Source organism: Lentinula edodes (genome assembly GCF_021015755.1).
Source record: "Lentinula edodes strain Le(Bin) 0899 ss11 chromosome Unknown C8R40scaffold_52, whole genome shotgun sequence".
NCBI classification, from domain to species: Eukaryota; Fungi; Basidiomycota; class Agaricomycetes; order Agaricales; family Omphalotaceae; genus Lentinula; species Lentinula edodes.
In genome coordinates, this window is record NW_025764358.1 from 106,111 (window position 1) to 133,337 (window position 27,227).

At 46.1% G+C, this 27,227-nt stretch overlaps 11 protein-coding genes across 11 annotated transcripts; 5 read left to right on the forward strand and 6 right to left on the reverse strand.

The window, feature by feature from the left end:
* Window positions 1-425: 425 nt before the first annotated feature.
* Window positions 426-1,270, forward strand: C8R40DRAFT_1163413 (uncharacterized protein; the record flags this gene model as incomplete). The annotated part of the gene is made up of 2 exons (XM_046230370.1): window positions 426-550; window positions 604-1,270. 2 exons carry the CDS (start codon window positions 426-428, stop codon window positions 1,268-1,270), a joined length of 792 nt encoding a protein of 263 aa, XP_046080802.1.
* Window positions 1,271-1,320: 50 nt separating this feature from the next.
* C8R40DRAFT_718893 (uncharacterized protein) lies at window positions 1,321-3,663 on the reverse strand. Its single transcript, XM_046235980.1, has 11 exons — window positions 3,253-3,663; window positions 3,095-3,206; window positions 3,030-3,034; window positions 2,924-2,977; window positions 2,765-2,874; window positions 2,682-2,708; window positions 2,496-2,631; window positions 2,380-2,440; window positions 2,281-2,322; window positions 1,810-2,157; window positions 1,321-1,675 (listed from the first exon to the last, which is right to left on the reverse strand). Exons 1-11 carry the CDS (start codon window positions 3,420-3,422, stop codon window positions 1,469-1,471), a joined length of 1,272 nt encoding a protein of 423 aa, XP_046080803.1. The 5' UTR covers window positions 3,423-3,663; the 3' UTR covers window positions 1,321-1,468.
* Window positions 3,664-4,119: 456 nt separating this feature from the next.
* Window positions 4,120-5,784, reverse strand: C8R40DRAFT_1176417 (uncharacterized protein; the record flags this gene model as incomplete). The annotated part of the gene is made up of 5 exons (XM_046232509.1): window positions 4,120-4,252; window positions 4,306-4,322; window positions 4,379-4,413; window positions 4,467-4,881; window positions 4,948-5,784. The coding sequence occupies 5 exons, from the start codon at window positions 5,782-5,784 to the stop codon at window positions 4,120-4,122; spliced, it is 1,437 nt and encodes a 478-aa protein (XP_046080804.1).
* A 649-nt stretch (window positions 5,785-6,433) lies between these two features.
* On the reverse strand, window positions 6,434-10,051 carry C8R40DRAFT_1058826 (exo-beta-1,3-glucanase; the record flags this gene model as incomplete). Its single annotated transcript, XM_046225220.1, has 21 exons — window positions 6,434-6,646; window positions 6,701-6,777; window positions 6,897-6,995; window positions 7,235-7,357; window positions 7,406-7,501; window positions 7,557-7,785; window positions 7,851-8,282; window positions 8,337-8,381; window positions 8,432-8,469; window positions 8,519-8,583; window positions 8,637-8,671; window positions 8,723-8,731; window positions 8,798-8,841; window positions 8,898-8,967; window positions 9,021-9,063; window positions 9,121-9,180; window positions 9,350-9,383; window positions 9,436-9,584; window positions 9,634-9,687; window positions 9,743-9,881; window positions 9,937-10,051. The coding sequence occupies 21 exons, from the start codon at window positions 10,049-10,051 to the stop codon at window positions 6,434-6,436; spliced, it is 2,169 nt and encodes a 722-aa protein (XP_046080805.1).
* Window positions 10,052-11,719: 1,668 nt separating this feature from the next.
* On the reverse strand, window positions 11,720-12,357 carry C8R40DRAFT_1129484 (synthetic ubiquitin). Its single transcript, XM_046229133.1, has 3 exons — window positions 12,111-12,357; window positions 11,950-12,060; window positions 11,720-11,898 (listed from the first exon to the last, which is right to left on the reverse strand). Exons 1-3 carry the CDS (start codon window positions 12,212-12,214, stop codon window positions 11,853-11,855), a joined length of 261 nt encoding a protein of 86 aa, XP_046080806.1. The 5' UTR covers window positions 12,215-12,357; the 3' UTR covers window positions 11,720-11,852.
* A 35-nt stretch (window positions 12,358-12,392) lies between these two features.
* C8R40DRAFT_720048 (uncharacterized protein) lies at window positions 12,393-14,468 on the forward strand. The gene is made up of 2 exons (XM_046235981.1): window positions 12,393-12,447; window positions 12,498-14,468. Exon 2 carries the CDS (start codon window positions 12,506-12,508, stop codon window positions 14,240-14,242), a length of 1,737 nt encoding a protein of 578 aa, XP_046080807.1. The 5' UTR covers window positions 12,393-12,447; window positions 12,498-12,505; the 3' UTR covers window positions 14,243-14,468.
* An 803-nt stretch (window positions 14,469-15,271) lies between these two features.
* Window positions 15,272-16,205, forward strand: C8R40DRAFT_1073843 (uncharacterized protein; the record flags this gene model as incomplete). Its single annotated transcript, XM_046226636.1, has 3 exons — window positions 15,272-15,393; window positions 15,443-16,053; window positions 16,105-16,205. The coding sequence occupies 3 exons, from the start codon at window positions 15,272-15,274 to the stop codon at window positions 16,203-16,205; spliced, it is 834 nt and encodes a 277-aa protein (XP_046080808.1).
* Window positions 16,206-17,492: 1,287 nt separating this feature from the next.
* C8R40DRAFT_1073844 (uncharacterized protein) lies at window positions 17,493-18,239 on the forward strand (the record flags this gene model as incomplete). The annotated part of the gene is made up of 2 exons (XM_046226637.1): window positions 17,493-17,536; window positions 17,573-18,239. The coding sequence occupies 2 exons, from the start codon at window positions 17,493-17,495 to the stop codon at window positions 18,237-18,239; spliced, it is 711 nt and encodes a 236-aa protein (XP_046080809.1).
* Window positions 18,240-18,338: 99 nt separating this feature from the next.
* C8R40DRAFT_718885 (uncharacterized protein) lies at window positions 18,339-20,879 on the reverse strand. Its single transcript, XM_046235979.1, has 12 exons — window positions 20,840-20,879; window positions 20,222-20,775; window positions 20,064-20,175; window positions 19,999-20,003; window positions 19,893-19,946; window positions 19,734-19,843; window positions 19,651-19,677; window positions 19,465-19,600; window positions 19,349-19,409; window positions 19,250-19,291; window positions 18,779-19,126; window positions 18,339-18,644 (listed from the first exon to the last, which is right to left on the reverse strand). The coding sequence occupies exons 2-12, from the start codon at window positions 20,389-20,391 to the stop codon at window positions 18,438-18,440; spliced, it is 1,272 nt and encodes a 423-aa protein (XP_046080810.1). The 5' UTR covers window positions 20,392-20,775; window positions 20,840-20,879; the 3' UTR covers window positions 18,339-18,437.
* Window positions 20,880-21,088: 209 nt separating this feature from the next.
* Window positions 21,089-22,753, reverse strand: C8R40DRAFT_1240871 (uncharacterized protein; the record flags this gene model as incomplete). The annotated part of the gene is made up of 5 exons (XM_046233531.1): window positions 21,089-21,221; window positions 21,275-21,291; window positions 21,348-21,382; window positions 21,436-21,850; window positions 21,917-22,753. 5 exons carry the CDS (start codon window positions 22,751-22,753, stop codon window positions 21,089-21,091), a joined length of 1,437 nt encoding a protein of 478 aa, XP_046080811.1.
* A 331-nt stretch (window positions 22,754-23,084) lies between these two features.
* On the forward strand, window positions 23,085-23,770 carry C8R40DRAFT_1240872 (uncharacterized protein; the record flags this gene model as incomplete). Its single annotated transcript, XM_046233532.1, has 1 exon — window positions 23,085-23,770. The coding sequence occupies one exon, from the start codon at window positions 23,085-23,087 to the stop codon at window positions 23,589-23,591; it is 507 nt and encodes a 168-aa protein (XP_046080812.1). The 3' UTR covers window positions 23,592-23,770.
* Between the last annotated feature and the right edge of the window lie 3,457 nt (window positions 23,771-27,227).

The following is a 27,227-nucleotide window of genomic DNA, read 5'->3' on the forward strand; positions in this document are numbered from 1 at the left end:
AAATGTGAATTTGGATCTAGCGTTTACAACTATCCATTGGCTTACAGAAAATTGCTGTGATATCACCAATCAGACCTCAAAATTTCTGGGCAATGGACTAACATCCCATGACCGCAACTGACTCTCGAGACACCAACCATATACTCTGTTGGCAATCACTACTGAAATCGCCGTACATGATATCTGGGGATGACACGGGATGACCTGGAAAGACCACATAAGGACCTTCCACATATCGCTATACCCTTCTGAAGCACTAAAATAACCACATAACATATTGACTAGCTAGTTCAGTCCTTCTGCGGTTGCGTGTGCAGACATGCAGTGTATCTGCGACCCCAGTACCCGACCACAATCATTGCACTATAAAAACGAGCGAAAAAGGTTTGGCTTTCTGTATCAATTTCTAACTAAACGACTTGGAAATGTCGCGTCACTACTCATCCCGATCCTCATATTCTTCAAGTGGTCCGAACACTCCGGTCATAATTCTTTACGACACTCCAGGTCATAGTCCGCAACCATGGGCGCCCAATATCTGGCGAATCAGGCAAGTTACCATCGACAGTCGATTTTAAACTTATCTCTGATTCTTTGATTCAGGTTTGTTCTGAATTATAAGCGACTACGATATCGGACACAGTGGGTCGAATTTCAGAACATCGAGGCCACTTTACGCAGTATCGGAGCACCCCCAAGTTCAGTGCGCAGTGACGGACGCCCTGTCTATACACTTCCCGTCATTGTCGACCCAACACGAAGCCCCAGCCGTCCAGAGATACTCTCTAATCCGAACAACATTGCTGAGTATCTGGAAACGTACTACCCTGCACGCTCAGTTTTCCCAGAGGGAAGTCGTGCATTGCAATCGCTTTTTGTTCACTACATACAGGAAACCTTTGCGAGACCTTTGCTACCCATCATGGTTCCCCTAAGCGCCAGAGGTTTACCAGAGCGCAGCCAGCCTCCGTTTAGCCACTCACATACTGTAAACCCGCTTCCGCCAGGACCACAGAGGGAGCGGGCTTGGGAGTTGGTGAAAGAGCAATTCGACTTTTTGTCCGCTATCCTTGATAAGAACTCAATGGATGGCGATGGCGTTTGTGCCATGGGCAATTCAGTTTCATATGCCGATTTTGCGCTGTGTTCAGTTCTTCTATGGATAGAAAACATGGCGCCGCATGATGGCTGGGCTCGCGTCAGGGAGTGGAATGGAGGACGCTGGATTCGATTGCGAGAGAAATGCCGAGATTACATGGACGTTTTTTGACGGCGATATTCAACAGCTTATACATAGCATTCATAAGACCTACATAATTCTGGGTCGAAGGTCATCGTGTCTACATTGATCGTGGCAATTCTGAGACCTATATTTTTCAACCTGTTTCTTCTGCTCAGTACACTAGGACAATTCTATCTATTCATTTCTGTGTAATGTTATCTAAGTAGGAAAAATTCTGAAAAAAGTTTACTCTTTTACACAAGCCAATCCAGTATCTTCCGGAAGCTCGATCTTAGCCACTCTCAGCTCTTTCATACGTTTGACGGCCGCTCGTGAATGGTTGTTCAAGCCTCCGTCAAAAGCCCAAGAGGCATCGTGCCATTTCTGGTCCTCTGCCTCATTGTCTTCACGGAGACGTATTGCATATCTGCGTAAGAGTGAGGCGCCGCCGGGCTATAAAGATAATCAGTTATGGCGAATAATTACTGGAAATCGAAAAGACGTCGAAGCGTTGTCTTCCCCTGAGACTTCAACGAACTGCTGGCCCGCTTTTGACGTGTATATCGTAGCGAATGCTAGGGACTTACGTGTTCGCCTAGATATAGGGTAACGTCCACAACCCACCCATTCAGCAATAGAAAGCACCGGTCGGGATGCTCCCTCACGTACAGTTTTGTTGCTGCTACCGACCAGTGTTGAGAGGCATCACCGACTGATTTACTCAGACTGTCTTGTTCCTCATTAACATCCTCTTTCGGCGGCTCGCCATGCAAGGACTTGTGATTCATATAAGCCAATGCTTCTTTGTAATCTTCATCTCGAGCTTGACGAAGACCGTATACGAGTCCAAATTGATGCAGCAAAAGAATAACCCATTTGGAGGGATCCCAGGTGTGTATCCAAGGACCTGAACGATAATCGTGGGGAAAGGCGTGCTTTGTATGTTACACGCAATTTAGCATCCAACAGCGAGTACGGAAGGTATGCAGTCTTACATGCTAGAAATAACGGTCTGAGTCTTGAACTACGTCGATTCGATTGAAATGGGTGTGACGTACGAAATTATGGTTTCCTTCCCCACTGGTCAAAACCGCCAAAAGCTGCATTCAGTGGTGTTCAACGTTTGAAGCAGAATGCAATTGGGTATTAGGACGCACAAAATTGCCTCGAGAAGTATTTTCATCTGAAAACGGTTGTAAACCATCCCAGTGAGCCAAACTAATAGCGATAGGATGAGGTCTGAACTCGAAAAACTAGAATTAAAGGTACGAACGAGTTGACGAAGAAAGTACAGTGCCACACTGCCAGCCTAGAAACTAGTCCTGCCCATACAAAGGCGCCGAGGGCGTCGTTCCATAATGCTCCAATTAAGGGGGGTACAGCAAATCCGAAGAATAGGGCTAACGGAACTATTTGATATTAGATATTGAATTGAAATTGGAAAAGGTTTTATTCATACTGTAGTACTTGTGTTGAAAGCGTACGACTAGATAGAGAAGATCTAATTAGGTTTGAGGGACCGAAAAACAAAGTGTGACTCACCTGGATCGCGGTCTAAATCATCTCTATCGACAAGTTCCATGCGTGTATATGTTGGTTTGAAGAAAATCCAGCCCATGTGAGAGTATAGAAGCCCACGAGTAGCTGCGTATCTGTACCTTAATTAGGAAGATAGTATACGCGTCTGAACGAGAGACTCACGGATCGTGGACAGGATCATCAGTGAAACGATGGTGGAGACGGTGTCGAAGGCACCTGTACATTGAATTCTGAAATGCAACCGTGAAAGATGACACGTATCACCTACCACCACTTTTACTAGATTAGTATCTCCAAAGGAAACTTCAATTTTGACGTCGAAATTTTGCTTACCTTGATAGAACCCTGGAAACCGGCCGACCCAAGTAGTGCCAGCACGAAGCGAACACCCATGGATGCGCGGAATGCACGATGAGACCACAGACGATGATAGCCTATAGTGATTCTGGGTAGACATTAGCAGAAGCTGAACATGATAACGACTGACTCACCCAAACTCAGCAAGTTGCCACATAGCGTACGTCAGCGCAAGAGTCGGCCAGGAAACCAGAGTTGGAGGTAAGCAGTACATGCCGACCAATGCTGCTAGATGTATGGAGACGAAGAATATACCATTGCTCCACCATATGTGAGGATGAGAAGCAATCGTTGAGCGGTCCATGGTTGACGGTTGTCGTTGAGGTACAAGATAAAACACATGAGGTAAGGAGAAATCGGACTAATATACAAGCAACTACAAGCAACTAGGACGGAGGCTGAGGGAGGCTCCCGATCATGGATATTTGAATCATGATCAGCTAGTCAGTCACCCGTAGAGCCGCATGTTGTGCTATTTGAATTTTACTGGTATTCATCATCGATGAATGGAGAAAATCGCAGTTTTTCAATCTGGACTTGGTGCTGGAAGAAGAAGGTAGGGGAGGATTCGGCAAATTGTGGGGATAGACGCGCATTGATTGGCACGCTCTACTCCCATCTTATAAATTGTGAGGCTTAATACTGGCTTAGTGCTCTCACTATTGAGAAGTTCAGGCAGGATGATATCCTAATGATAACGTCTAGATTCGTATGAACGGAATTCGAGAAGAAATTTCCTTAAGGCCCCTTACTAGTACCCATCAAGGCATCGAACTACGTCAGTTTTATGCATCCGCGGCGTATAACACTTACTGCGGGCCTCTGCGGGCCCGTCGGTATTATCCTATCTATCGAATTGTCGATTACCACCCCTATCCTACCCTATCCACCTGGCATTACAATGTTGTCTGCATACCGACGACATCAAGTTGGAGACGAAGATCTACACAGAATGACAGAGGATCCTCCCATGTATACCCTTCGAGCGCACCAAGAAGTAATTAAGCTAAAATACTTCCACTTTGTGCAACCAATTTGCTCTTCACGCCCTCCAAAACTTTGGCGCGATTATCTAGGACAGAATCATGGGCCTCTAGCTGTTTGTCGAAGGAAGTGAATAGCTTGAGCTTGGTCCTGTACAGATGAACATCAGAGTGAGCTAAACAAATATGTTGAAGGATGCGTACGTCATGTGATTTTTGACCTGAAGAAAAAATACAATGATAAGGCCAACAGCTGAAGACATAAAGTACAACGTACAAAATCCAAGATCTTCGAATACTTAACCATGATTTCTTCATCGGAACGTCAATGCGAAACAGAGCAGGCGATAAAAGAATAAATTTACCATCGGCCCCTTTGACCCATTCTTCCATCGAACACTCCTTCCATTTCGTTGTAAGTTGCTCGTATTTTTGCATGTGATCTTCGATATATGCGTCGGCTTGACATCCCAAAAGCTTATCTAGCGCATCGCCACCCATCCCAATACTTGCATGACTCCCGTTGCTCAAACTGGGAGGACCAATCCCGCTGTCTCCGTCGCCGTCTTCGTCGCCATTTCCTCTAAGATCCCTAGACATTCCCGGGAGATAGTGATGCTGATGCTGACCAAAACCTAGAGCGTGATGGTCAGCAGGACTGGTGTGCTGCTGGTAGTCATGGGGTCCTCGGCGCGTCATTTGGGGTGACTCTGAACGTTCGATAGGGCTAGAGAGAAGTTGAGGCGAGAACCGACTTTGGACATGGGGGAGGCGTCCAACCTGTAGGATCAAATGTAAAGTTCAATCTAACAAGTTATAAAATGGATATAGTTATAGTCAACGTACATCTTCCTCTACCATATAAGATCTTGGGTCTATCCCAACCTGTATCGGTGCATTGGTCTTGTACCTCTTTGCAGGTCCTGGATCCATGTGATTAACATACATCATATCGTCGTCAGCGTCAAGTTCGACTCTGCCGCGCTTCTTAGTACTGCGATCGTGGTCACGGCGACCGTGCTTGGGAATAAGGCCGGCCATAGACGTCGGAATAGTCCTCGTAGAGTCGTCATTGTGCAACAAAACGCGTTGAGGAGGCGCATTTCCGAGTTTGTATTGAGAAGCTGGGTGAGGATTTTCTTCATTGCCATTGGATATATGCGCCTCATTCTTGACGTGCGAGTTCGTAACGGAAGAATTAGGAAGTGCTGGTGTCTTGAAAGAGCTCGAAGAGAGTAGATCAGCCGCAGAAACTGCATTGAGAGGTTTCGGGGCGAATACAGAAGGTGTTCCAGCTTGTTCGCGTCGGATAGAAAGCGCTTTAGCTGTAGCCAACAAAGAAGGTGACTCGGTACTAGTAGAATTGGTTTGGTTTGCATTCGATTTTCGCCCAGATAGGTTCAAGCTGCCTTGTGAGCCCGAAGACGTTCGAAACAAACCATTCAGGTTGGTTGATTTGGACGCATTTTTTCCAGCAGAGGAGTTATGGTCAGACAAATCTGAGTCTTTGATCGACGAAGGGACCTGAAAGGTCGATTTAAGTATGTCGGCGTGTAGTGGATTACTGAGATCCGGAGTAAAAGATGCATCTCTAGCAGGGGTTGAAGCAGAGTCGTCTTTAGTGTGAGCAGCACGCGAAGCAGGACGTGAATTGTTGGGAATAAAGGGAGTCCTAGCACTCATCGTTGGGTGAAGAGACTTGGAGAGAGAGGAAGGTGGGCAAAGCTGAAATTACCACGTACATAAATTATCGGTCCGAATTCCGAACTTCTTTTTCCTCTGTACAACATATTCGGATCTGAATCGACTTGGAATCGACTCAGGCTCTGGTTGTACTGGCTATGACATATCAGGACATGCAACTCAACAAACACGGTAGTCAGCTGCTAGTCTGGGGAGCTTGAGGGCCCCAAACTCATCAAGAAGATCTCAGCGTCAATCATTCACGTTAAAGTTCAAAGGAAACTGCCACTTTCTTTCCTGCTTTAAGTCCACTTGCTGTACAACCTACGCCATGAATTTTTATTCTACGAATGCTTGGAAGGATGCAGTCCTGGACAGGATAAAATTCACCAACATTCCAGACGCTTATCAAGCTCCTGCCCACGATACTGTCCTCTTCGTCGGGGAAGAGATCGTTCTCAACACATTGCGTCGGAAATACGCAGAATTCCCACAGAAATACTCGCCGCTTCGGAAAAACCTCGTCGTCGTGCGGCGTACAGCATCTATGGGCCTAGGTGCATTTGCGAAGCGCCGGTTCAAAGTCGGAGATACAGTTGTGCGCGAACGCCCGTTCCTTATTGCTGCAGTTGATATCCAGAACGATCCATCACTTGTTGGGAGGAAATTCAACCCGTTCACAGAAGATCGCGGATAAGTCCTGTAACTCATAATGTAGTATTATCTTACCGAATACCAGGATATTGGAAGAAGATGTGACATGCAATGCCCAAGCGCTACTCCCACCAAAGATCGTTGGATCATTGAAGGCAGAGTTTAATGAAAAAGGCGAAGGTACAGCAGGGGAGGGCTGATAGTAAGGCTACAGAAAGTGGTGAACGAGATGGTGAGTCACAACAATGGTTGTGCAACTTACTGTCTCGGTTTGAATTAAGCCCATGTAATGATTTTGAGCGTTGACCAAAGAATATTGGTACAACGCATGATGTTCAGCTTCAGAAGATTTATGATTATATGTTTGTCTTTTATTACTATAGAGCAATCCTCACAAGCTAAATTCCAGGAAAAATGAGAGTCATGCAAACATAAAGATTCAATTTAAGCTATCATACCTGTGCCAATCATCCAAACCGGACCAGCAGACTCTGAAAGGATCCCTCTTCCAGAAAACAACTCTAGTTGCGATACACCATCTCCGTCAAGGTCATGATCTAGAAAAAAACATCAACGAGAAGTTTCGGTGAAGCTAAATCCATTCATACCAGCCAGCCAAACCTTCAAGAGAGAAGGGAGGTCAGTACGGAACAGACGTATCAGGGGATATTAGGCGAAGCGCACCCATGTACCTAGAATCAGATGGAGTTAGCATAGTGGTCACAGAACGGACAAATTTAAATCACCCTAAGTAAAATGATTCAGTAAGAACACAATTATCGGGTCTGGAGATAACATACCTCAAGATAGGCAGTAGACCCAGCTGTCAAATATAGAGCAAGGAAAGAGGCAAAACATGCTGCTGTACCACCAGTGCCGCTTGAAGGGCATTGGGCAGATTCGAGGTTGGTTCCCGCAGCTACAGAGATAGTCAATGAAGGTGCACCAGGTCATTTAGAACTCGTACCGCCTCCGAGCCTGATGTGCGAGTCCCACATTCCGGCTCCACCGTTTTGTCCAGCAGGTTGTTTGACATTCCACTCAACTACTATCGCACCCGGAGCTGTAATGCCACATGTTTGAGGATTTCAAGAAAATGAAATCAGAAAAATGCATACTGGGTCCCACGGTGGAAAATATTATGTCGCTAATCTCCATAATGCCTTGAGAATTCGCAGCCCCCACCTGCACAACGGGCTTCGGGTTGTTTATATCCTGGAAAGCAGCACCTGACCCCGCAATCACAGACCAGCCCTCTCCGACTATTTGGGTGCCTGCAGGTATGGTGAGGGTCTGGGTTACAATATATGTCCCAGCATCGAAGAAAATGATATTACAACCCGAAAACTGTGGAGAAAATAGTTAGAAATTAACGCCGCGTTACGGCGTACCATGAAACCTGAAGGACAGACCTTGGCAAATATTGCGTTAAGGGCAGCTGTGTCGTCGGTGTGACCATCTCCCTTTGCACCATTGTCTTTGACGCTGACGAATTGGCTGACAGCATAATTGGTGTACTGGGGATGCATTTTACCAAATATATGACCTGCACTATCTAGCAAAGATGACGCTTTGTTTGCTGCAGGAATACTTCCTTGAGTAAAGGTTGATGCGCCATTTGTTCCTTTGTAAACATTTCCTTGGCCAAATGAGGCTATGGTAGTCGTACCACCAGCGAGCACGGTGGCTCCTCCAACTACTCCAACTGCAGTTGGGACATTCGTCAGCTGAGCGTTGTTTATAACAATAGAGCCAGCAAGTTTGCCGTTGCTAGGCTGCGACGTGCGAACAAAGATCGGTGTGTTTGATACCACAGCGTCAATAATGGCTTCCCCGCCGACAGTCTGCAAATATTTTATCACTTCCAAGAGATTTCATCGAAAACATGAGTAGCGCACCTGGGTTGACTCAGTCAATCCACCAGTCGTGAGATCAAAGCCCACCTAAAACGATTCAGTTTCGCACGTATGTATGCCCTCAATCAGGAACGGACTTGGCAGTTATTAATGGTAACCCCTTGAAATGTCCAGCCTACACAGAAATTTTATCATTTGATGCAAAGATGCTGTTTTTGTCATACCCCAGTTCCAAATCCCAAAGACAGCAGTGTTGGCGTTATTGACAGTGATGTTTCGAACAGTGAATCTTAGTTCATAGTCGATGATAGTCCTTCCGGCGACGACGATAATACAACTTACTGTTGGTTGCCAACCCACATTCCAAATTTGCCTCCCTATTCCTGCAATTAGATTCAACAATGTGCAGAGGACATACCAGACCTCACATTGAATACCTGAGGATAAATGAATGATGGTTAGTCTGTCGACTCAATATCGTCTGTCGGGTTCTTTGGGCTCACTAAATCACCCATGAAGCCTCCAGATCCATTCTCCATCCAGATACCTATAGCAATACACTCAGGCTCGGACGCTGTTGCTTGTGAATGTATATGGGCATACCTTGGTGTGCGGTGTCAGCTGCTGTGGACATCTCGAAGACGATATTCATCAGGCTTGTCGCTTGGGCCACCTGAACAGTTTATTCAACGCCGCTATTTCTCCGAAAGAGTTCAATGGCATTACCTGCCAGTGAATACCAGTCCCTTGGCTATTCGTAGCAGGAACTCTAAGTTGAATACCAGTTAGAATCAAAGGACTCCAAGAATGAAAACGCAAGACCCACTGTCTGACGTCAATCACGAAGTTTCGTACGGAGCGAAAGCTAAAAGAAGTCCAGGTCGGACTACATACATCAATTGTCACGGAATGAAGACTCACAAGTTGTCTAGAAAAAGGTAGTGGAACGTCATCATTGAAAAATCCAAGACACACGGGAAAACGTACTCTGATTTGTGTACCACTGTGCGCCTTCAACAGCATAAACAGATTTTTGATTAATATGAAATAATTACTCACCACCTCCGTTCGGGATGTAAGGGTCAGCATCTGACAAGGTTATTGAGCGACAGGATGGAAATAGGGTGCTGGTATAACTCACCTATTACAGCCATACCAGCGAAGGAGGGCGATGCAAGCAGGGTAGGAGGAACACGAGCATCGCCGATTAGTTGTGTGTAATAGTATGCGATAATGGGTGAAGAGACGAGGTAGGTTCCTTGCGGGAAAAAGACTACAGCTGGGGATACACTAGTAATTCGATGAGTAGATGATATTTTCAAGAAGAGAAGCGCCAAACGTGGATGATGCACAAGAACCTCCCCCACATCGACCTCCCGATGAGATGGCATTACTGTTGGCGACAAAATCTCAGAGTCAAGTCCCAGCGCGACAGATCAGCCACAAACTTTATAGCAGCGGTGTCGTCAGTAACACCATCGCCTTTGGCACCGAAATCCTTGACGTTGCGAAATACCTGGTAACCACTTGGGTTAGAGTTAAATGCAGCCGTACCCTGATGCTTGATGTTCTGCATCCAGTAGGGATCTATGCGGTAGGTGAGAATTTGAATTCAATTGAAGGCCTTGTAAAGGAAACAGACCAGTTGGCGCAGCGGTTCCAGCACCGAGAGGTGCAGAACACGACGTTCCTAAAGACAAGACGAGGGTCGCGAAGCTGAGAAGAGCACTAAGCACAGTGAGTAGCGTGGAGGGCATGATGAGGTCGCGAAGAGTGGGTTTCACTGATTTAACTTTCAAAAGAGTGAATCCTTTTATAAGGACTCCGAGGAGGATACTCGTAGATAACTCCGAGCTTTGAATCAGAGCAGGAAGCCAAGGGTATAGAGGATCGTATGCAGCTTTCCGCGTGATTCGTTCTCAGCCTGGTAAATTTCAAGAACCCATTGAATGAGGACTAAGGACTGAGGGAACACGATTGGGATCGATGCGTTGGTGAGAGAATCATATGCAATTAATTTCAATTGATATAACAAGGCCATGCTTCTGGCTTAAGAATCAGGAGGGGAAGATTTGTACGGGTCGGAATCAGTGTTGAAAGAATGAAAGTCTGCAACGTCCATTAAGTTTAACTTTTGGCACGTCATCGTGGCTAGAAACCGTGAGAATAGCACTTCGGGCCGATGCTACGTGGGCATTTTCGTCGAGAGTAAGGTGAGGACAGCTAAGGAGAAAGCCAGTCATACGCTTCCGGAGTCCTGTGAGCAAACGAATGCTCAACCATTCGAGTGAGGCCATACAGAACCCCTTCAGACACTGCCAAAGTAGTAATCTGTTAGTCCTGTAGCACCTGAGCACCCGGATCTCACTGGCTTGCAGAAACTTCTATCCGCCAAACCACACGCTAGACCTGATGAGTGAAGTCACTTGAAGGACACTGACTAGACGAAAGTGCGAGGATGTTCCAAAATCAATCGACAATCCGGAAGAAGAACGACACAACGATATTCAGGTTCCCTTTCAAGGCCTTGGGCTTCAGATTATCGGATCAGTGGGAGATGGAACGTAGATTGATGATGAATGTTGATCGCCTTTTCTCTCCTTTTCTCTCCTTTCTTCAACATAGGTGCTGTGGTTGTAAATAAAGACACGTAACAGGCCATTATGGAAGTACATTTGATCACGTAGACCCTGCTACTAGCCTCCGCGCCTCCGCGACCCCGATGAAGACTTGAGCATAGATATTGTTTGATCCCAAGTCGACTGCTCCGACCCTTGAACGTCAGCCCACATCCCCAGTAACCTAAAAACAAGAAAAAGCAAACTTTTATCGTTGATGACAATGACATACTTACCAGAAAATGGAATCACACTCGATTTTCCCTCTTTCCCCTGGAACCCGAGATCAGATTCGAGAGTTTTGTGCACATGAAGTGGCTAAGTATGTAAGGTGCACACCGTAGATTATTCTGTCCCGTCAATCATACACATGGTGTGCAATGCATATATTTAATGGTGGTCCATTGAAAGCAGCTTGACTTACAAAGCATTGCGACATGAGATACACGAAAGTCTGATGCGCCATATAGAAGCCCGAATTGTGCGTGTGCTTTGGCGACCTCAAACCTCGGGTAAATGCGACAAGATATGTTCAAGAGAATGTAGTAATCAAGGTTCGTTTCGTGACCGGATTAATGTGAAGTTCAGCCAAGAGCCAGACATGAGAAAACACACCAGACCTTACCAGATCATAATTCAACCTTCCCGTAATCTGCAGCAGAAGATCGCAAAGGGATTGGAGTTGCTTATCTTGGAAGGAGATGACAGCAAATATCCCATGTTCTGCGCTTACCGGACAAACTACTTATCGTTCAACCTGGTCGATCTGTTTCCTGACTGGTTGGAGGAGAATCTATGCAAGAACTAACCAAGCACTCGACATGCGACAATGCGATTTGCAAAACACTGTACTTGAACAGGCTTCGAATTAATCTTCGTGGTAAATCGGGCAAGTTGTACGAGATGCATTATGATACCGGATTGTCAAGAATCAACACAACTAAGGACATCCACCACTACTTCCGACAGGGGTGCAGCATGGTAATCTGGAGTCAAGGTTGAATTATAGGGAGGAAATCAACATATTTAGTACGCGCCTTAGAACCAGATGAAGCGTGGACTCCTTCTGGATACTGTAGTCAGAGAGCGTATGTCCATTCTCTAGCTGCTTGTTATTGTAGATAAGACGCAATTGAGAAGATGGTACACTGGAAAGACGTTAACAAGTTGTCGAGATCTAATATCCGTTGCAACTCACCCCTCCTTGTCCTGGATCTTTTTATTCACGCTGTCGATCGTGTCCTCCGACTCAACATTGAGTATGATCGTTTTTCCTACGAGAGTCTTGACGAATATTTGCATTTTGCGGGAGTGAATCGACTACCACTGGTGTAGAGAAAGAAGATTTGGCAGTGCCAATTCTTTCAGGTGATATTGCCATCACAGGCTGACTGAGCGAGTACAGGCGAGTACACTTGCAAAGTTCAGTCACGGGAAGAAGCAACAGTGCAGTGCTTGGGGCCTTTCGGTCACGCGCGTTGCGGATTCTTCAGATCCATCTCAGTATTAGTGCTGATTCATTCATTTCAGTGATTGTGTGTTCTGCCTTAGATCCTCACATTCTTGGACTGATTTCTAGTAACAGGATAACTCATGGCAAAGAATGTCGAGCACGAATCCGAGGAAATCGAGGACGAAATTTCCAAGTTGAATTCTCTCTTGGACAACAATGAACCTCCTTCGTCATATCAGATACCGTTCATCAACGAACACACAGGAAGGCTAGACGCATACCTTGCCAAAGTTCACGCACGCCTTCGGAAAGCCAGGGGCGAAATACTTCGATACAGATCCATACTTTCGGGCATACGTAGGCTACCTCCAGAAATCTTGTCGGAGATTTTTGTTCACTGTATGAGGCCAATCCCAACGACGAAACATAGAATCGGAAGATTCAAGACTTATCCCAACCCCAGCCCTCGCAATGCCCTTTACGCTCTCTCTCAAGTCTGCCGAAAGTGGCGAAACGTCGCGTTATCCACCCCAGCACTTTGGTGTAATCTCACAATCGCTCATGAGACTCCTACAGCACACGAAACATACTCGCAGATAATTCAACATTGCTCAGAGCGTTCGCGTGTATCCCCATTGTACATCACTCTTCTCGTCGCAAATTTCACATGCCTGGAAGAGGAAGAGGAAGAGAAAAGCAAGATTTTTGTTGGCGCACTGAACACTGCAGACAAACTTTTGAGACATGCATCACGCTGGCATTACTTCGATTTCAATGCCTCCTGGTATCCGTATCACCTGGCGGAAATTCTATTCCCTGTTCTACCCGCCAGTGGTCTGCCTAATTTGCACGAGGCCTGTTTTTCGATCCACACCCGGAGACGACGTTTCGGGGCAGCTTTATGGATGTTACAACTTCTGCAAGCTTCTCCGAACCTTCGGAGAATCCAATTTAACGCCTTGGTTCCGGATATCGAGGTGGCCCCTTGGACACTTTTGCAAAGCTTCGAAGCTACAGCCGGCGTGCTGTTGAAGGACTTGTTCACGATCCTCAAGAGCTGTTCGAGACTACAGTTCTGCGATGCGTGCTTGCTCGTTGAGAATGAGGAAGACTCACCCTCCCCCTCATTGGAATCAGAGCTCGTCTTACAAAACTTGCATACCTTGAACTTGTCCGAACTCCTCGAGGAGGAACTGACGACGGTTCTTCGTTGTTTAACCCTGCCTGCACTCAGAAAACTCTCATTGAGCGGCCCTTCAGATGAGCCCGTATACGAATGGCCCCATCAGTCGTTCATTAAATTACTCTCAAGGTCCCAGTGCCACTTGGAATCTCTGTCCTTGAACAATTTGGCATTCTCTGCAGACCAGGTAATTAACTATCTCTGCCTTCCAAATGTCAATGATACGCTGGAAGATTTGGAGATTAAACAATGGGAGTGGCCAATCCCGTCAGAAGTCCTGAAACACGTCACTTTCAAGTTACCATCCACAACCTCTATAACTTCGACGTCGTCGCCCTCAATGCCCACTATCTCGCTTCCGAAACTTCACAGTGTATCCTTAATCGTCCATGCTGTAGCACAAGCTGTCCCTTTGAGAGATTTCGTTGCTTCTCGATGGTATAATATCGCCCGGAATGACGTGCCACTACCGATTCCTAGACTCAAGCGTATACAAATCCTTCTTGCGGTCCCTTTCTTACCAAATGCTTCAGTTTCTAGCATTGAAACTATTGAACGCGTTTTCAGACGCGTTTCTCTTGTGGCCAGAGTTGACCTCAACGAGTTTACGATACAGCCATCCGCACATGAACTGCATGCGTACACGGCGATTGAAAAATTAGACGAGGATGGTTTCTTTGACTATACGATATAATGCTTTTGGTGTTTCGATCGTATCTTGTTGGACTTCGCTACTCCAGTTCCTGCTTCTCTGTTGTCTGTGGCGTTGCGTTTTATTATATATGCATGCATTGTCCATGCTGCAGATTTGAGGCTTGTATGCTCTCGGATTGGCCCTATAATTCAATACTACCATTTTTTCCGACCTGCCTATCTCTTTTTTCTCCCTTCGTTCTAGTCAACAAAAAGATATCGAGATCATGACAGAATGTCCTACTTGATACCGCGGATCAACCTGGACAGACGACTTACCATATTGTAGACTGATCTTCGTCGATCCTTGTGGAATTACTAATCGATCCCAAGAAACAAGCAACAGCTTTTCTAGGTGAGGTCGTCCAAGCTCTGCGTTTGCGCGTTAAAACTGTTAAACTCTTGATTATCCATGTTTCCTCGAAGAGTAGTGCACTTTTGCTAGTGGCAAGGATGGTGTCTAACTTCCTCCTTATATTAGCCGAATCCAAGTTGTGCCCTGTTGTGCCACAAAGGCGATGTTCCAAGATGTTCTCTGATCTTCTCCTACTACGACATCATGTTCTGGTCATTACAACTCGGGCCTCATCCGCGAAAGGCCCCGAAGCTGTGCTATACAGCCTCTGTACCGAGAATCAGGACTTTCTTGAGAACCAGAACTAATGTCACCAATGTCACCACCATGTAGAGAGCGAGGCTTCTCCTTCTTTCCGTATATCAATACGTACGGGACCGAAGAATTCATTCGACATCACTTAAGTCGACTCATTGTAGTTCATCCATATCCGTCTAATCGCACTCAAGAGGCTGAGGTTTCCGTCTTTTGTGCAAGAAACACTCCCCGACGGCTCACGGGAAAATTCCTGCAATTTAGCACTCGTCTAACACATTGTTGAATAGCACTCCGGATTTCTTTAGTTGAGTATAAACTTGCATGACTCCGCATATAATCGTGTAATCCCTTTTCAGGTATCTGTACTTTTTGTTCTTTAAAAGCAGGGAAGTAATTGTATCTCTACATCCAATTGAAATGACTACTCGTCCGCGACATACAAATTACTCCCCTCAGTCTTCGATAATAACGCTTTACGATACGAATGTTCAGCATGGGTACACTCCTCAACCGTGGGCTCCTAATATATGGCGTGTCCGGTAAATATTCGTTTCCTATGATATTATCGACAAGCTTGCTGATCATCAGAGTTTCCAGATTCATCCTCAACTACAAACGACTGCCATATAAGACAATCTGGGTTGAATTTGCAGATGTGGAAGTCACTCTACGCAGTATAGGTGCTCCTCCGAGTGCTATGAAAAGTGATGGTCTCCCGCTATATACTCTCCCGGTTCTGGTAGACCCTACCAATATACCGTATGCTCCGGTGATATTGTCTAACACTAATAACATCTCGGAGTATCTTGAATCGACATACCCATCGCCTGCTGTATTCCCGGCGGGATCGCGCGCCTTGCAGTCCTTGTTTGTCCATTATATACAGGAGTTCTTTGCCAAACCCCTACTTCCTATCATGGTCCCTATGAGCCATCAACACCTGTCTGATCGTAGCCAACGCCATCTTCGCAACTATCCCAGCTCGCTCTCTGCCGCGTATAACCCTCAAGGCCACTCGTCGAGCCATCCATTGCCTTCCGGACCGCAAAGAGAGCAGGCTTGGCTTGCCGTTAAAGAGCAATTTGACTTTATCGATGCCATCATGGCAAAGAATACTGGGGATGGGGATGGAATAGTTGTTATGGGGCGAGAGGTGACTTACGCTGATTTCGCCCTATGCTCAGTGCTATTATGGATAGGTGGGTTCTTGCCTCATCGGAAATTTTACCATTCAAATCGTTGTATTACAGTGCGTATTGCCCCGCAAGACTGGGTCCGAGTGCGAAATTGGAACGGAGGACGTTGGGAGAGGCTGTGGGAGAGGTGCAAGCCTTACATGCAGGAGCACTAGCCTCAACTTCTGTCTCTACAGCTAGAGTTTATATACTCATATTCATCCATTCAGGGAAGACTGATATCTGTAGTGTGACCGTGTACAATAATTGTTGAACATTCCGAATTTGCTGGCTGCAAGCACGGTGGGGTCGCAGTGGCGCCAGGTAGGCGCTCCTTGCTTAGCAGCGTTAAGCGCCCGAATGCCTAAAATAAGAAATCAAAATCTAATCTAGTCTTATCTACGCTGAGTTTCAACTTCGGCGCGAGGTTAGGCGAGGTTCAAGTTGAACCAATTCATGTTTGCGCATCGTCTCTCTGAGCTTCCAATGCTTGCTGTAAATGTGTGAGGCTCCTCATTCTATCGATAACATGACTGAGCACACTGCTACTTAATCTGAGTCACTTGGATAGACTTCTATAGACTTGGATCCCTCAAGAGAATTTTGAGAACGCTGCAGCGCAGCAGTACAGTGCCCGAAGTATACTATCCGTGATTCTAAATGCCTCACAATGAGTGGTAGTTTCAGACAATAGTCAATGTCATGGTGAGTATAAGTGATTGCTGTTGTATGAGCCGAAACGAGCCGATGTGATTTGTTGGGAACACGCGGGGCGCGCGCATTGATCAACGCTGTTGATTTCGAATCTTAGTTTCGATCTATCTGAAGCTTCGAGTCTTAATCCTGTGCACTCCTCGAGCGCCTCGCAGAAATAGACTCAAATTGGGAGTTTAGGATCACTTCAATAAATGCACAACTCGATACAATAGGAGCATCAAGTAAATGTGAATTTGGATCTAGCGTTTACAACTATCCATTGGCTTACAGAAAATTGCTGTGATATCACCAATCAGACCTCAAAATTTCTGGGCAATGGACTAACATCCCATGACCGCAACTGACTCTCGAGACACCAACCATATACTCTGTTGGCAATCACTACTGAAATCGCCGTACATGATATCTGGGGATGACACGGGATGACCTGGAAAGACCACATAAGGACCTTCCACATATCGCTATACCCTTCTGAAGCACTAAAATAACCACATAACATATTGACTAGCTAGTTCAGTCCTTCTGCGGTTGCGTGTGCAGACATGCAGTGTATCTGCGACCCCAGTACCCGACCACAATCATTGCACTATAAAAACGAGCGAAAAAGGTTTGGCTTTCTGTATCAATTTCTAACTAAACGACTTGGAAATGTCGCGTCACTACTCATCCCGATCCTCATATTCTTCAAGTGGTCCGAACACTCCGGTCATAATTCTTTACGACACTCCAGGTCATAGTCCGCAACCATGGGCGCCCAATATCTGGCGAATCAGGCAAGTTACCATCGACAGTCGATTTTAAACTTATCTCTGATTCTTTGATTCAGGTTTGTTCTGAATTATAAGCGACTACGATATCGGACACAGTGGGTCGAATTTCAGAACATCGAGGCCACTTTACGCAGTATCGGAGCACCCCCAAGTTCAGTGCGCAGTGACGGACGCCCTGTCTATACACTTCCCGTCATTGTCGACCCAACACGAAGCCCCAGCCGTCCAGAGATACTCTCTAATCCGAACAACATTGCTGAGTATCTGGAAACGTACTACCCTGCACGCTCAGTTTTCCCAGAGGGAAGTCGTGCATTGCAATCGCTTTTTGTTCACTACATACAGGAAACCTTTGCGAGACCTTTGCTACCCATCATGGTTCCCCTAAGCGCCAGAGGTTTACCAGAGCGCAGCCAGCCTCCGTTTAGCCACTCACATACTGTAAACCCGCTTCCGCCAGGACCACAGAGGGAGCGGGCTTGGGAGTTGGTGAAAGAGCAATTCGACTTTTTGTCCGCTATCCTTGATAAGAACTCAATGGATGGCGATGGCGTTTGTGCCATGGGCAATTCAGTTTCATATGCCGATTTTGCGCTGTGTTCAGTTCTTCTATGGATAGAAAACATGGCGCCGCATGATGGCTGGGCTCGCGTCAGGGAGTGGAATGGAGGACGCTGGATTCGATTGCGAGAGAAATGCCGAGATTACATGGACGTTTTTTGACGGCGATATTCAACAGCTTATACATAGCATTCATAAGACCTACATAATTCTGGGTCGAAGGTCATCGTGTCTACATTGATCGTGGCAATTCTGAGACCTATATTTTTCAACCTGTTTCTTCTGCTCAGTACACTAGGACAATTCTATCTATTCATTTCTGTGTAATGTTATCTAAGTAGGAAAAATTCTGAAAAAAGTTTACTCTTTTACACAAGCCAATCCAGTATCTTCCGGAAGCTCGATCTTAGCCACTCTCAGCTCTTTCATACGTTTGACGGCCGCTCGTGAATGGTTGTTCAAGCCTCCGTCAAAAGCCCAAGAGGCATCGTGCCATTTCTGGTCCTCTGCCTCATTGTCTTCACGGAGACGTATTGCATATCTGCGTAAGAGTGAGGCGCCGCCGGGCTATAAAGATAATCAGTTATGGCGAATAATTACTGGAAATCGAAAAGACGTCGAAGCGTTGTCTTCCCCTGAGACTTCAACGAACTGCTGGCCCGCTTTTGACGTGTATATCGTAGCGAATGCTAGGGACTTACGTGTTCGCCTAGATATAGGGTAACGTCCACAACCCACCCATTCAGCAATAGAAAGCACCGGTCGGGATGCTCCCTCACGTACAGTTTTGTTGCTGCTACCGACCAGTGTTGAGAGGCATCACCGACTGATTTACTCAGACTGTCTTGTTCCTCATTAACATCCTCTTTCGGCGGCTCGCCATGCAAGGACTTGTGATTCATATAAGCCAATGCTTCTTTGTAATCTTCATCTCGAGCTTGACGAAGACCGTATACGAGTCCAAATTGATGCAGCAAAAGAATAACCCATTTGGAGGGATCCCAGGTGTGTATCCAAGGACCTGAACGATAATCGTGGGGAAAGGCGTGCTTTGTATGTTACACGCAATTTAGCATCCAACAGCGAGTACGGAAGGTATGCAGTCTTACATGCTAGAAATAACGGTCTGAGTCTTGAACTACGTCGATTCGATTGAAATGGGTGTGACGTACGAAATTATGGTTTCCTTCCCCACTGGTCAAAACCGCCAAAAGCTGCATTCAGTGGTGTTCAACGTTTGAAGCAGAATGCAATTGGGTATTAGGACGCACAAAATTGCCTCGAGAAGTATTTTCATCTGAAAACGGTTGTAAACCATCCCAGTGAGCCAAACTAATAGCGATAGGATGAGGTCTGAACTCGAAAAACTAGAATTAAAGGTACGAACGAGTTGACGAAGAAAGTACAGTGCCACACTGCCAGCCTAGAAACTAGTCCTGCCCATACAAAGGCGCCGAGGGCGTCGTTCCATAATGCTCCAATTAAGGGGGGTACAGCAAATCCGAAGAATAGGGCTAACGGAACTATTTGATATTAGATATTGAATTGAAATTGGAAAAGGTTTTATTCATACTGTAGTACTTGTGTTGAAAGCGTACGACTAGATAGAGAAGATCTAATTAGGTTTGAGGGACCGAAAAACAAAGTGTGACTCACCTGGATCGCGGTCTAAATCATCTCTATCGACAAGTTCCATGCGTGTATATGTTGGTTTGAAGAAAATCCAGCCCATGTGAGAGTATAGAAGCCCACGAGTAGCTGCGTATCTGTACCTTAATTAGGAAGATAGTATACGCGTCTGAACGAGAGACTCACGGATCGTGGACAGGATCATCAGTGAAACGATGGTGGAGACGGTGTCGAAGGCACCTGTACATTGAATTCTGAAATGCAACCGTGAAAGATGACACGTATCACCTACCACCACTTTTACTAGATTAGTATCTCCAAAGGAAACTTCAATTTTGACGTCGAAATTTTGCTTACCTTGATAGAACCCTGGAAACCGGCCGACCCAAGTAGTGCCAGCACGAAGCGAACACCCATGGATGCGCGGAATGCACGATGAGACCACAGACGATGATAGCCTATAGTGATTCTGGGTAGACATTAGCAGAAGCTGAACATGATAACGACTGACTCACCCAAACTCAGCAAGTTGCCACATAGCGTACGTCAGCGCAAGAGTCGGCCAGGAAACCAGAGTTGGAGGTAAGCAGTACATGCCGACCAATGCTGCTAGATGTATGGAGACGAAGAATATACCATTGCTCCACCATATGTGAGGATGAGAAGCAATCGTTGAGCGGTCCATGGTTGACGGTTGTCGTTGAGGTACAAGATAAAACACATGAGGTAAGGAGAAATCGGACTAATATACAAGCAACTACAAGCAACTAGGACGGAGGCTGAGGGAGGCTCCCGATCATGGATATTTGAATCATGATCAGCTAGTCAGTCACCCGTAGAGCCGCATGTTGTGCTATTTGAATTTTACTGGTATTCATCATCGATGAATGGAGAAAATCGCAGTTTTTCAATCTGGACTTGGTGCTGGAAGAAGAAGGTAGGGGAGGATTCGGCAAATTGTGGGGATAGACGCGCATTGATTGGCACGCTCTACTCCCATCTTATAAATTGTGAGGCTTAATACTGGCTTAGTGCTCTCACTATTGAGAAGTTCAGGCAGGATGATATCCTAATGATAACGTCTAGATTCGTATGAACGGAATTCGAGAAGAAATTTCCTTAAGGCCCCTTACTAGTACCCATCAAGGCATCGAACTACGTCAGTTTTATGCATCCGCGGCGTATAACACTTACTGCGGGCCTCTGCGGGCCCGTCGGTATTATCCTATCTATCGAATTGTCGATTACCACCCCTATCCTACCCTATCCACCTGGCATTACAATGTTGTCTGCATACCGACGACATCAAGTTGGAGACGAAGATCTACACAGAATGACAGAGGATCCTCCCATGTATACCCTTCGAGCGCACCAAGAAGTAATTAAGCTAAAATACTTCCACTTTGTGCAACCAATTTGCTCTTCACGCCCTCCAAAACTTTGGCGCGATTATCTAGGACAGAATCATGGGCCTCTAGCTGTTTGTCGAAGGAAGTGAATAGCTTGAGCTTGGTCCTGTACAGATGAACATCAGAGTGAGCTAAACAAATATGTTGAAGGATGCGTACGTCATGTGATTTTTGACCTGAAGAAAAAATACAATGATAAGGCCAACAGCTGAAGACATAAAGTACAACGTACAAAATCCAAGATCTTCGAATACTTAACCATGATTTCTTCATCGGAACGTCAATGCGAAACAGAGCAGGCGATAAAAGAATAAATTTACCATCGGCCCCTTTGACCCATTCTTCCATCGAACACTCCTTCCATTTCGTTGTAAGTTGCTCGTATTTTTGCATGTGATCTTCGATATATGCGTCGGCTTGACATCCCAAAAGCTTATCTAGCGCATCGCCACCCATCCCAATACTTGCATGACTCCCGTTGCTCAAACTGGGAGGACCAATCCCGCTGTCTCCGTCGCCGTCTTCGTCGCCATTTCCTCTAAGATCCCTAGACATTCCCGGGAGATAGTGATGCTGATGCTGACCAAAACCTAGAGCGTGATGGTCAGCAGGACTGGTGTGCTGCTGGTAGTCATGGGGTCCTCGGCGCGTCATTTGGGGTGACTCTGAACGTTCGATAGGGCTAGAGAGAAGTTGAGGCGAGAACCGACTTTGGACATGGGGGAGGCGTCCAACCTGTAGGATCAAATGTAAAGTTCAATCTAACAAGTTATAAAATGGATATAGTTATAGTCAACGTACATCTTCCTCTACCATATAAGATCTTGGGTCTATCCCAACCTGTATCGGTGCATTGGTCTTGTACCTCTTTGCAGGTCCTGGATCCATGTGATTAACATACATCATATCGTCGTCAGCGTCAAGTTCGACTCTGCCGCGCTTCTTAGTACTGCGATCGTGGTCACGGCGACCGTGCTTGGGAATAAGGCCGGCCATAGACGTCGGAATAGTCCTCGTAGAGTCGTCATTGTGCAACAAAACGCGTTGAGGAGGCGCATTTCCGAGTTTGTATTGAGAAGCTGGGTGAGGATTTTCTTCATTGCCATTGGATATATGCGCCTCATTCTTGACGTGCGAGTTCGTAACGGAAGAATTAGGAAGTGCTGGTGTCTTGAAAGAGCTCGAAGAGAGTAGATCAGCCGCAGAAACTGCATTGAGAGGTTTCGGGGCGAATACAGAAGGTGTTCCAGCTTGTTCGCGTCGGATAGAAAGCGCTTTAGCTGTAGCCAACAAAGAAGGTGACTCGGTACTAGTAGAATTGGTTTGGTTTGCATTCGATTTTCGCCCAGATAGGTTCAAGCTGCCTTGTGAGCCCGAAGACGTTCGAAACAAACCATTCAGGTTGGTTGATTTGGACGCATTTTTTCCAGCAGAGGAGTTATGGTCAGACAAATCTGAGTCTTTGATCGACGAAGGGACCTGAAAGGTCGATTTAAGTATGTCGGCGTGTAGTGGATTACTGAGATCCGGAGTAAAAGATGCATCTCTAGCAGGGGTTGAAGCAGAGTCGTCTTTAGTGTGAGCAGCACGCGAAGCAGGACGTGAATTGTTGGGAATAAAGGGAGTCCTAGCACTCATCGTTGGGTGAAGAGACTTGGAGAGAGAGGAAGGTGGGCAAAGCTGAAATTACCACGTACATAAATTATCGGTCCGAATTCCGAACTTCTTTTTCCTCTGTACAACATATTCGGATCTGAATCGACTTGGAATCGACTCAGGCTCTGGTTGTACTGGCTATGACATATCAGGACATGCAACTCAACAAACACGGTAGTCAGCTGCTAGTCTGGGGAGCTTGAGGGCCCCAAACTCATCAAGAAGATCTCAGCGTCAATCATTCACGTTAAAGTTCAAAGGAAACTGCCACTTTCTTTCCTGCTTTAAGTCCACTTGCTGTACAACCTACGCCATGAATTTTTATTCTACGAATGCTTGGAAGGATGCAGTCCTGGACAGGATAAAATTCACCAACATTCCAGACGCTTATCAAGCTCCTGCCCACGATACTGTCCTCTTCGTCGGGGAAGAGATCGTTCTCAACACATTGCGTCGGAAATACGCAGAATTCCCACAGAAATACTCGCCGCTTCGGAAAAACCTCGTCGTCGTGCGGCGTACAGCATCTATGGGCCTAGGTGCATTTGCGAAGCGCCGGTTCAAAGTCGGAGATACAGTTGTGCGCGAACGCCCGTTCCTTATTGCTGCAGTTGATATCCAGAACGATCCATCACTTGTTGGGAGGAAATTCAACCCGGTCATAGGCTCTAAGGTCCTTGGTGAGATGTTGAAGTCAGTCGAACGACGTTTTCTTCCGTCGAACCGTACTGGCTTTGTGAATCTTAGCACAGACTACTCACTGAATCCAATCACTGATAACTCGAAGGATATCTTTCAATCCCTATATGTCCTTTGTTAACATTTGATGACTCACATACCATCTATGGAACATTGTTCTCTTGTTACAAACCACTATCTCACTATCGTGTTATCAGTCTCACCGTCGTGTTATCAATCCCACCATCGTGTACTATTACTATAGGACTACCAGTAGGATACATCGTATTGTACTTCCTTTCTCTCTCGCTACGTTTAGCTGTAACATGACATCATCTACCTTGGACTTGTATATAAACCTGTAGTATTCGTCTTGTCGAATAAGCAGTCCTCTCTACTCCTTCATCGTCTGATCTGTGTGATCAACTACAGTGCTGTGTGCACTTTATCTCTTACTGCCATTGCTGCTGAATATAACATGATTATATTCTAACAGGTTATGGGCCCCGCCCTAACCTAAATAAACAAGAAATACAGTGCATACATTAATTTATGTCATTAAGGACTAATCCTCCTCGCAAAGCCAATAATTGTCCAACCAAGCCAACTGCAGCTTGTGCTCATAGGGAGCATATTTTTGACAAAGACGACGTCAAGGATCGGTACCACGATCCCGACGGCAACAAATACAGAGTTTGCAAAGATCAACCTTGTCCGAATAGATACGACAAAATAACAACTGGTTATATCCCCGGCTTTGCTAGACTTATCGACAGAAAGCAAGAAGACCTTATACTTGGACGAGGAGCACCCCCAGAGCAGGTCGCATCATCATCATCCCAGAAACCAGAGGGTACGCCAGAAGCAGCACCAGCTCCAGAACCAGAATATCCTGTATTCCCACCACCACCTAGCCCAGTACTAGACCGACCCTCATCACCAATATCTTCCTTACCAAGATCTTCACCACCTCCACCAGATCCGGAAGACCCAGATCCAGGAGCAGAAGTATCAGATCCAGAAAGTGACGACGACGACGACAATATGTCTAAAGTATTCAAAGCCTTTGACAAGGTATCTACGCTTAAAAGTGATGGATCTAACTGGGACACGTGGAAGAATCGAGTGGAGCTAGCCACCCGATCAATTGGATTTTCAAATCACCTCACATCTAATCCAAAAGATGACACTGAAGCATGGGAAGCCAAGAAAGACGATGATGGAAATTTATTAAATGCCATTGTTGGCCGCCTATCAGACCAGATCTATAGGCGATACAAGAATTACGAAAACGTGTTTGATCTATGGAAAAATCTGCTGAGTGATTTTGATTCGAAAAGTGCTCTCACTGAAGCGCACTTACAACAACAGCTTCATTCCATGCACTGCCATGAACCATCAAAGGTTAATGAGTGTCACGAAGCGGCAGAGGCGGAGTGACTAACGGAGCGGGAAAGCGGAGCGACTAAGCAGAACGGTGAGGCGGAGCAACTGGACAAGGCAACAAGGCGGAGCGACTAAGCAGAACGGCGGCAGGCTGGTCCCAGATAATGACAGAGATATATTGAGTATCGTAGTCATAGGTAATAATAAGTAAGCACATACCTGGTCCCAGATAATGACAGAGAGGTCAAGATAAGGGACCAGGCTGTGGAGGGTTGGCTATATATACATAATCCGGTCTGCGAGAAACAACGATGTAATACTGTACAGTTTAGGAACAAGGAAGGTGGCGGAAGCCAATAGAAGGAGAAGATGGGTCAGGTGGATCAGTAATCGATGGGGGTTTGACAGTGATGGGATGATGTATCGTACAAGTAAAGGCGTCGAGATGGTGAGAAAAGGAAAATGATAGGGGCTGCGTACTTTATGACAATGAGCATTTGGATAAATTGTTGGAAATCAGGGACAGTTTGGAGGCGCGGAAAATCACCATTCCCGAGGAAATGTTCAATAACACGATCATTGCTTCCATCCCAAACATATTCAAACCAACGATTAACGCATTGGTAGTGGTTGCAGCAAGGACTTTAGTCCCGCTGACCACAAGGGAGCTAGTTTCGACGATACGTGCTGAAGCATCTGGTCATACCCGAGGACAGTCTGGAAAGAAGGAATCTGCAAACTATGCCGGCGGAAATTCCAACCGCGGCAGGGGTGGATTTAACCGAAATCGTGGAAACTTCAGAGGCCAGTCCAGGGGCAGAGGAAATGGTAATAGAGGAGGTCAAAGTCGACCAAACTCCAACAATTCCACGTGCTACAATTGCGGTGGAAAAGGGCATTTCGCTAATAAATGCAGTTCGCCGAAGCGACAACAGGCCAACGAGGCCCAAGAGAGTTCTCAGAAGAAGGAGAAAAACCAACCATCTGGAAGCGGCAGTAATAGTTGGAGATCAAAGAATAAAGAAGTGGGATCCTCAGCCACCATTGAGGAAGTACCCGAGTCATCGTGGGCAGCCGTGGAAGCTACCACAACTACGTCACAGGAAATATTTAATTTTTCCGAAATTGCTAATAATTATGAGACAGCCTCTGTAGCGTCTCACAGCAATGGAGCAATTCTGTTCGACTCAGGATGTTCATCCCACATGACTCCACTTCAGGACAAACTTCGCAACACGCGGAGTGTCCCTACCCGAATTATCCAGGCAGCTAACGCCGAGACCTTCACATCCAACACTGCCGGAAATCTCCAGATCGATCTTCCAATCAACGAGGATGGAATTTCGAAATCGCTTACACTCCAAAACACTCTCCTATGCCCCAACACGCCTAACACACTTGTATCATTGGGTAAACTCGACGATGCAGGATATGTGATGGTAATTAAAGATGGAACTCTTAAGATCATCAATAGACAGGGGGAGACGATTGGAATTGTTCCCAAGACAAACGGTCTCTACCAGATTCCGAGCGCAGAATATGCCTATGCCGGGAAGGCAACCAGGATGGTTTCGCTTTATGAAGCACACTGCATCGCTGGCCACCAGAACTATGCTTATGTCAAACATATGTTCAAATCAAACCAGGTTCATGGGATCAAGTTAGATCCTAAACAGATGGAAAAACCCGAATGCCGAACTTGCATGCTTGCTAAAGCTGCGAGATTTCCAATCTCCAAAATTCGAACATCCCCTAGAGCGGAGAAATTCGGTGATGTATTTCACATGGATGTATGGGGACCAGCATCTGTCCAGACATTAAATCATTATGTCTACGCATTGACAGTCATTGACGAAGCAACCAGCTGGTTGGAGGAACCGTTAATGAAGGGCAAAGATGAGGCTTTCGCTCAATACGTAATACTCCAAACCGGTCTCCAAACTCAATATGGCGTAATGGTCAAGAAACTCCACTCTGATCGAGGGGGAGAATTTCTCAGTGGTGAATTCACAGCATACCTGGAACGATTAGGCACTAAACGTAGCCTTACGGTACATGACACTCCGGAACACAACGGCATAGCGGAATGCAGCCACAGGACGCTACTCAATGGAGTATGCAGCCTCATGATATCATCTGGATTACCGAAATGGCTTTGGGGATTCATGATGGGCTACACAGTGTATGTATGGAACAGGACACCAAAGAAGGCAAACGGTATGATTTCTCCATGGGAGAAACGATTTGGTACAATCCCCGACATCTCCAACTTCCACATCTTCGGAAGCACGGTCTATGTTAAACGTGAAAAGGAGCCTGGGAAGCTTGACCCTCAAGCACAGGAAGGACGATGGGTAGGCATCGAGCCAGAGTCAAATGGTTACTTCATCTA

Bases quoted from the DNA above. Each gene is read 5' to 3' on its own strand.
- C8R40DRAFT_718893 (XM_046235980.1), bottom strand. From the start codon at position 3,422: ATGGACCGCTCAACGATTGCTTCTCATCCTCACATATGGTGGAGCAAT. The intron at 3,207-3,252 runs GTGAGTCAGTCG...ATGTCTACCCAG, and splicing joins TGGCAACTTGCTGAGTTTGG to AATCACTATAGGCTATCATC. The intron at 2,709-2,764 runs GTGAGTCACACT...TTCTCTATCTAG, and splicing joins TGATTTAGACCGCGATCCAG to TCGTACGCTTTCAACACAAG.
- C8R40DRAFT_720048 (XM_046235981.1), top strand. From the start codon at position 12,506: ATGGCAAAGAATGTCGAGCACGAATCCGAGGAAATCGAGGACGAAATT.
- C8R40DRAFT_1129484 (XM_046229133.1), bottom strand. From the start codon at position 12,214: ATGCAAATATTCGTCAAGACTCTCGTAGGAAAAACGATCATACTCAAT. The intron at 12,061-12,110 runs GTGAGTTGCAAC...ACGTCTTTCCAG, and splicing joins AAGATCCAGGACAAGGAGGG to TGTACCATCTTCTCAATTGC. The intron at 11,899-11,949 runs GCGCGTACTAAA...CCTTGACTCCAG, and splicing joins ACGCTTCATCTGGTTCTAAG to ATTACCATGCTGCACCCCTG.
- C8R40DRAFT_718885 (XM_046235979.1), bottom strand. From the start codon at position 20,391: ATGGACCGCTCAACGATTGCTTCTCATCCTCACATATGGTGGAGCAAT. The intron at 19,410-19,464 runs GTTCGTACCTTT...TATCGCTATTAG, and splicing joins TGTACTTTCTTCGTCAACTC to TTTGGCTCACTGGGATGGTT. The intron at 19,127-19,249 runs GTACGTCACACC...TAACATACAAAG, and splicing joins GGGAAGGAAACCATAATTTC to CACGCCTTTCCCCACGATTA.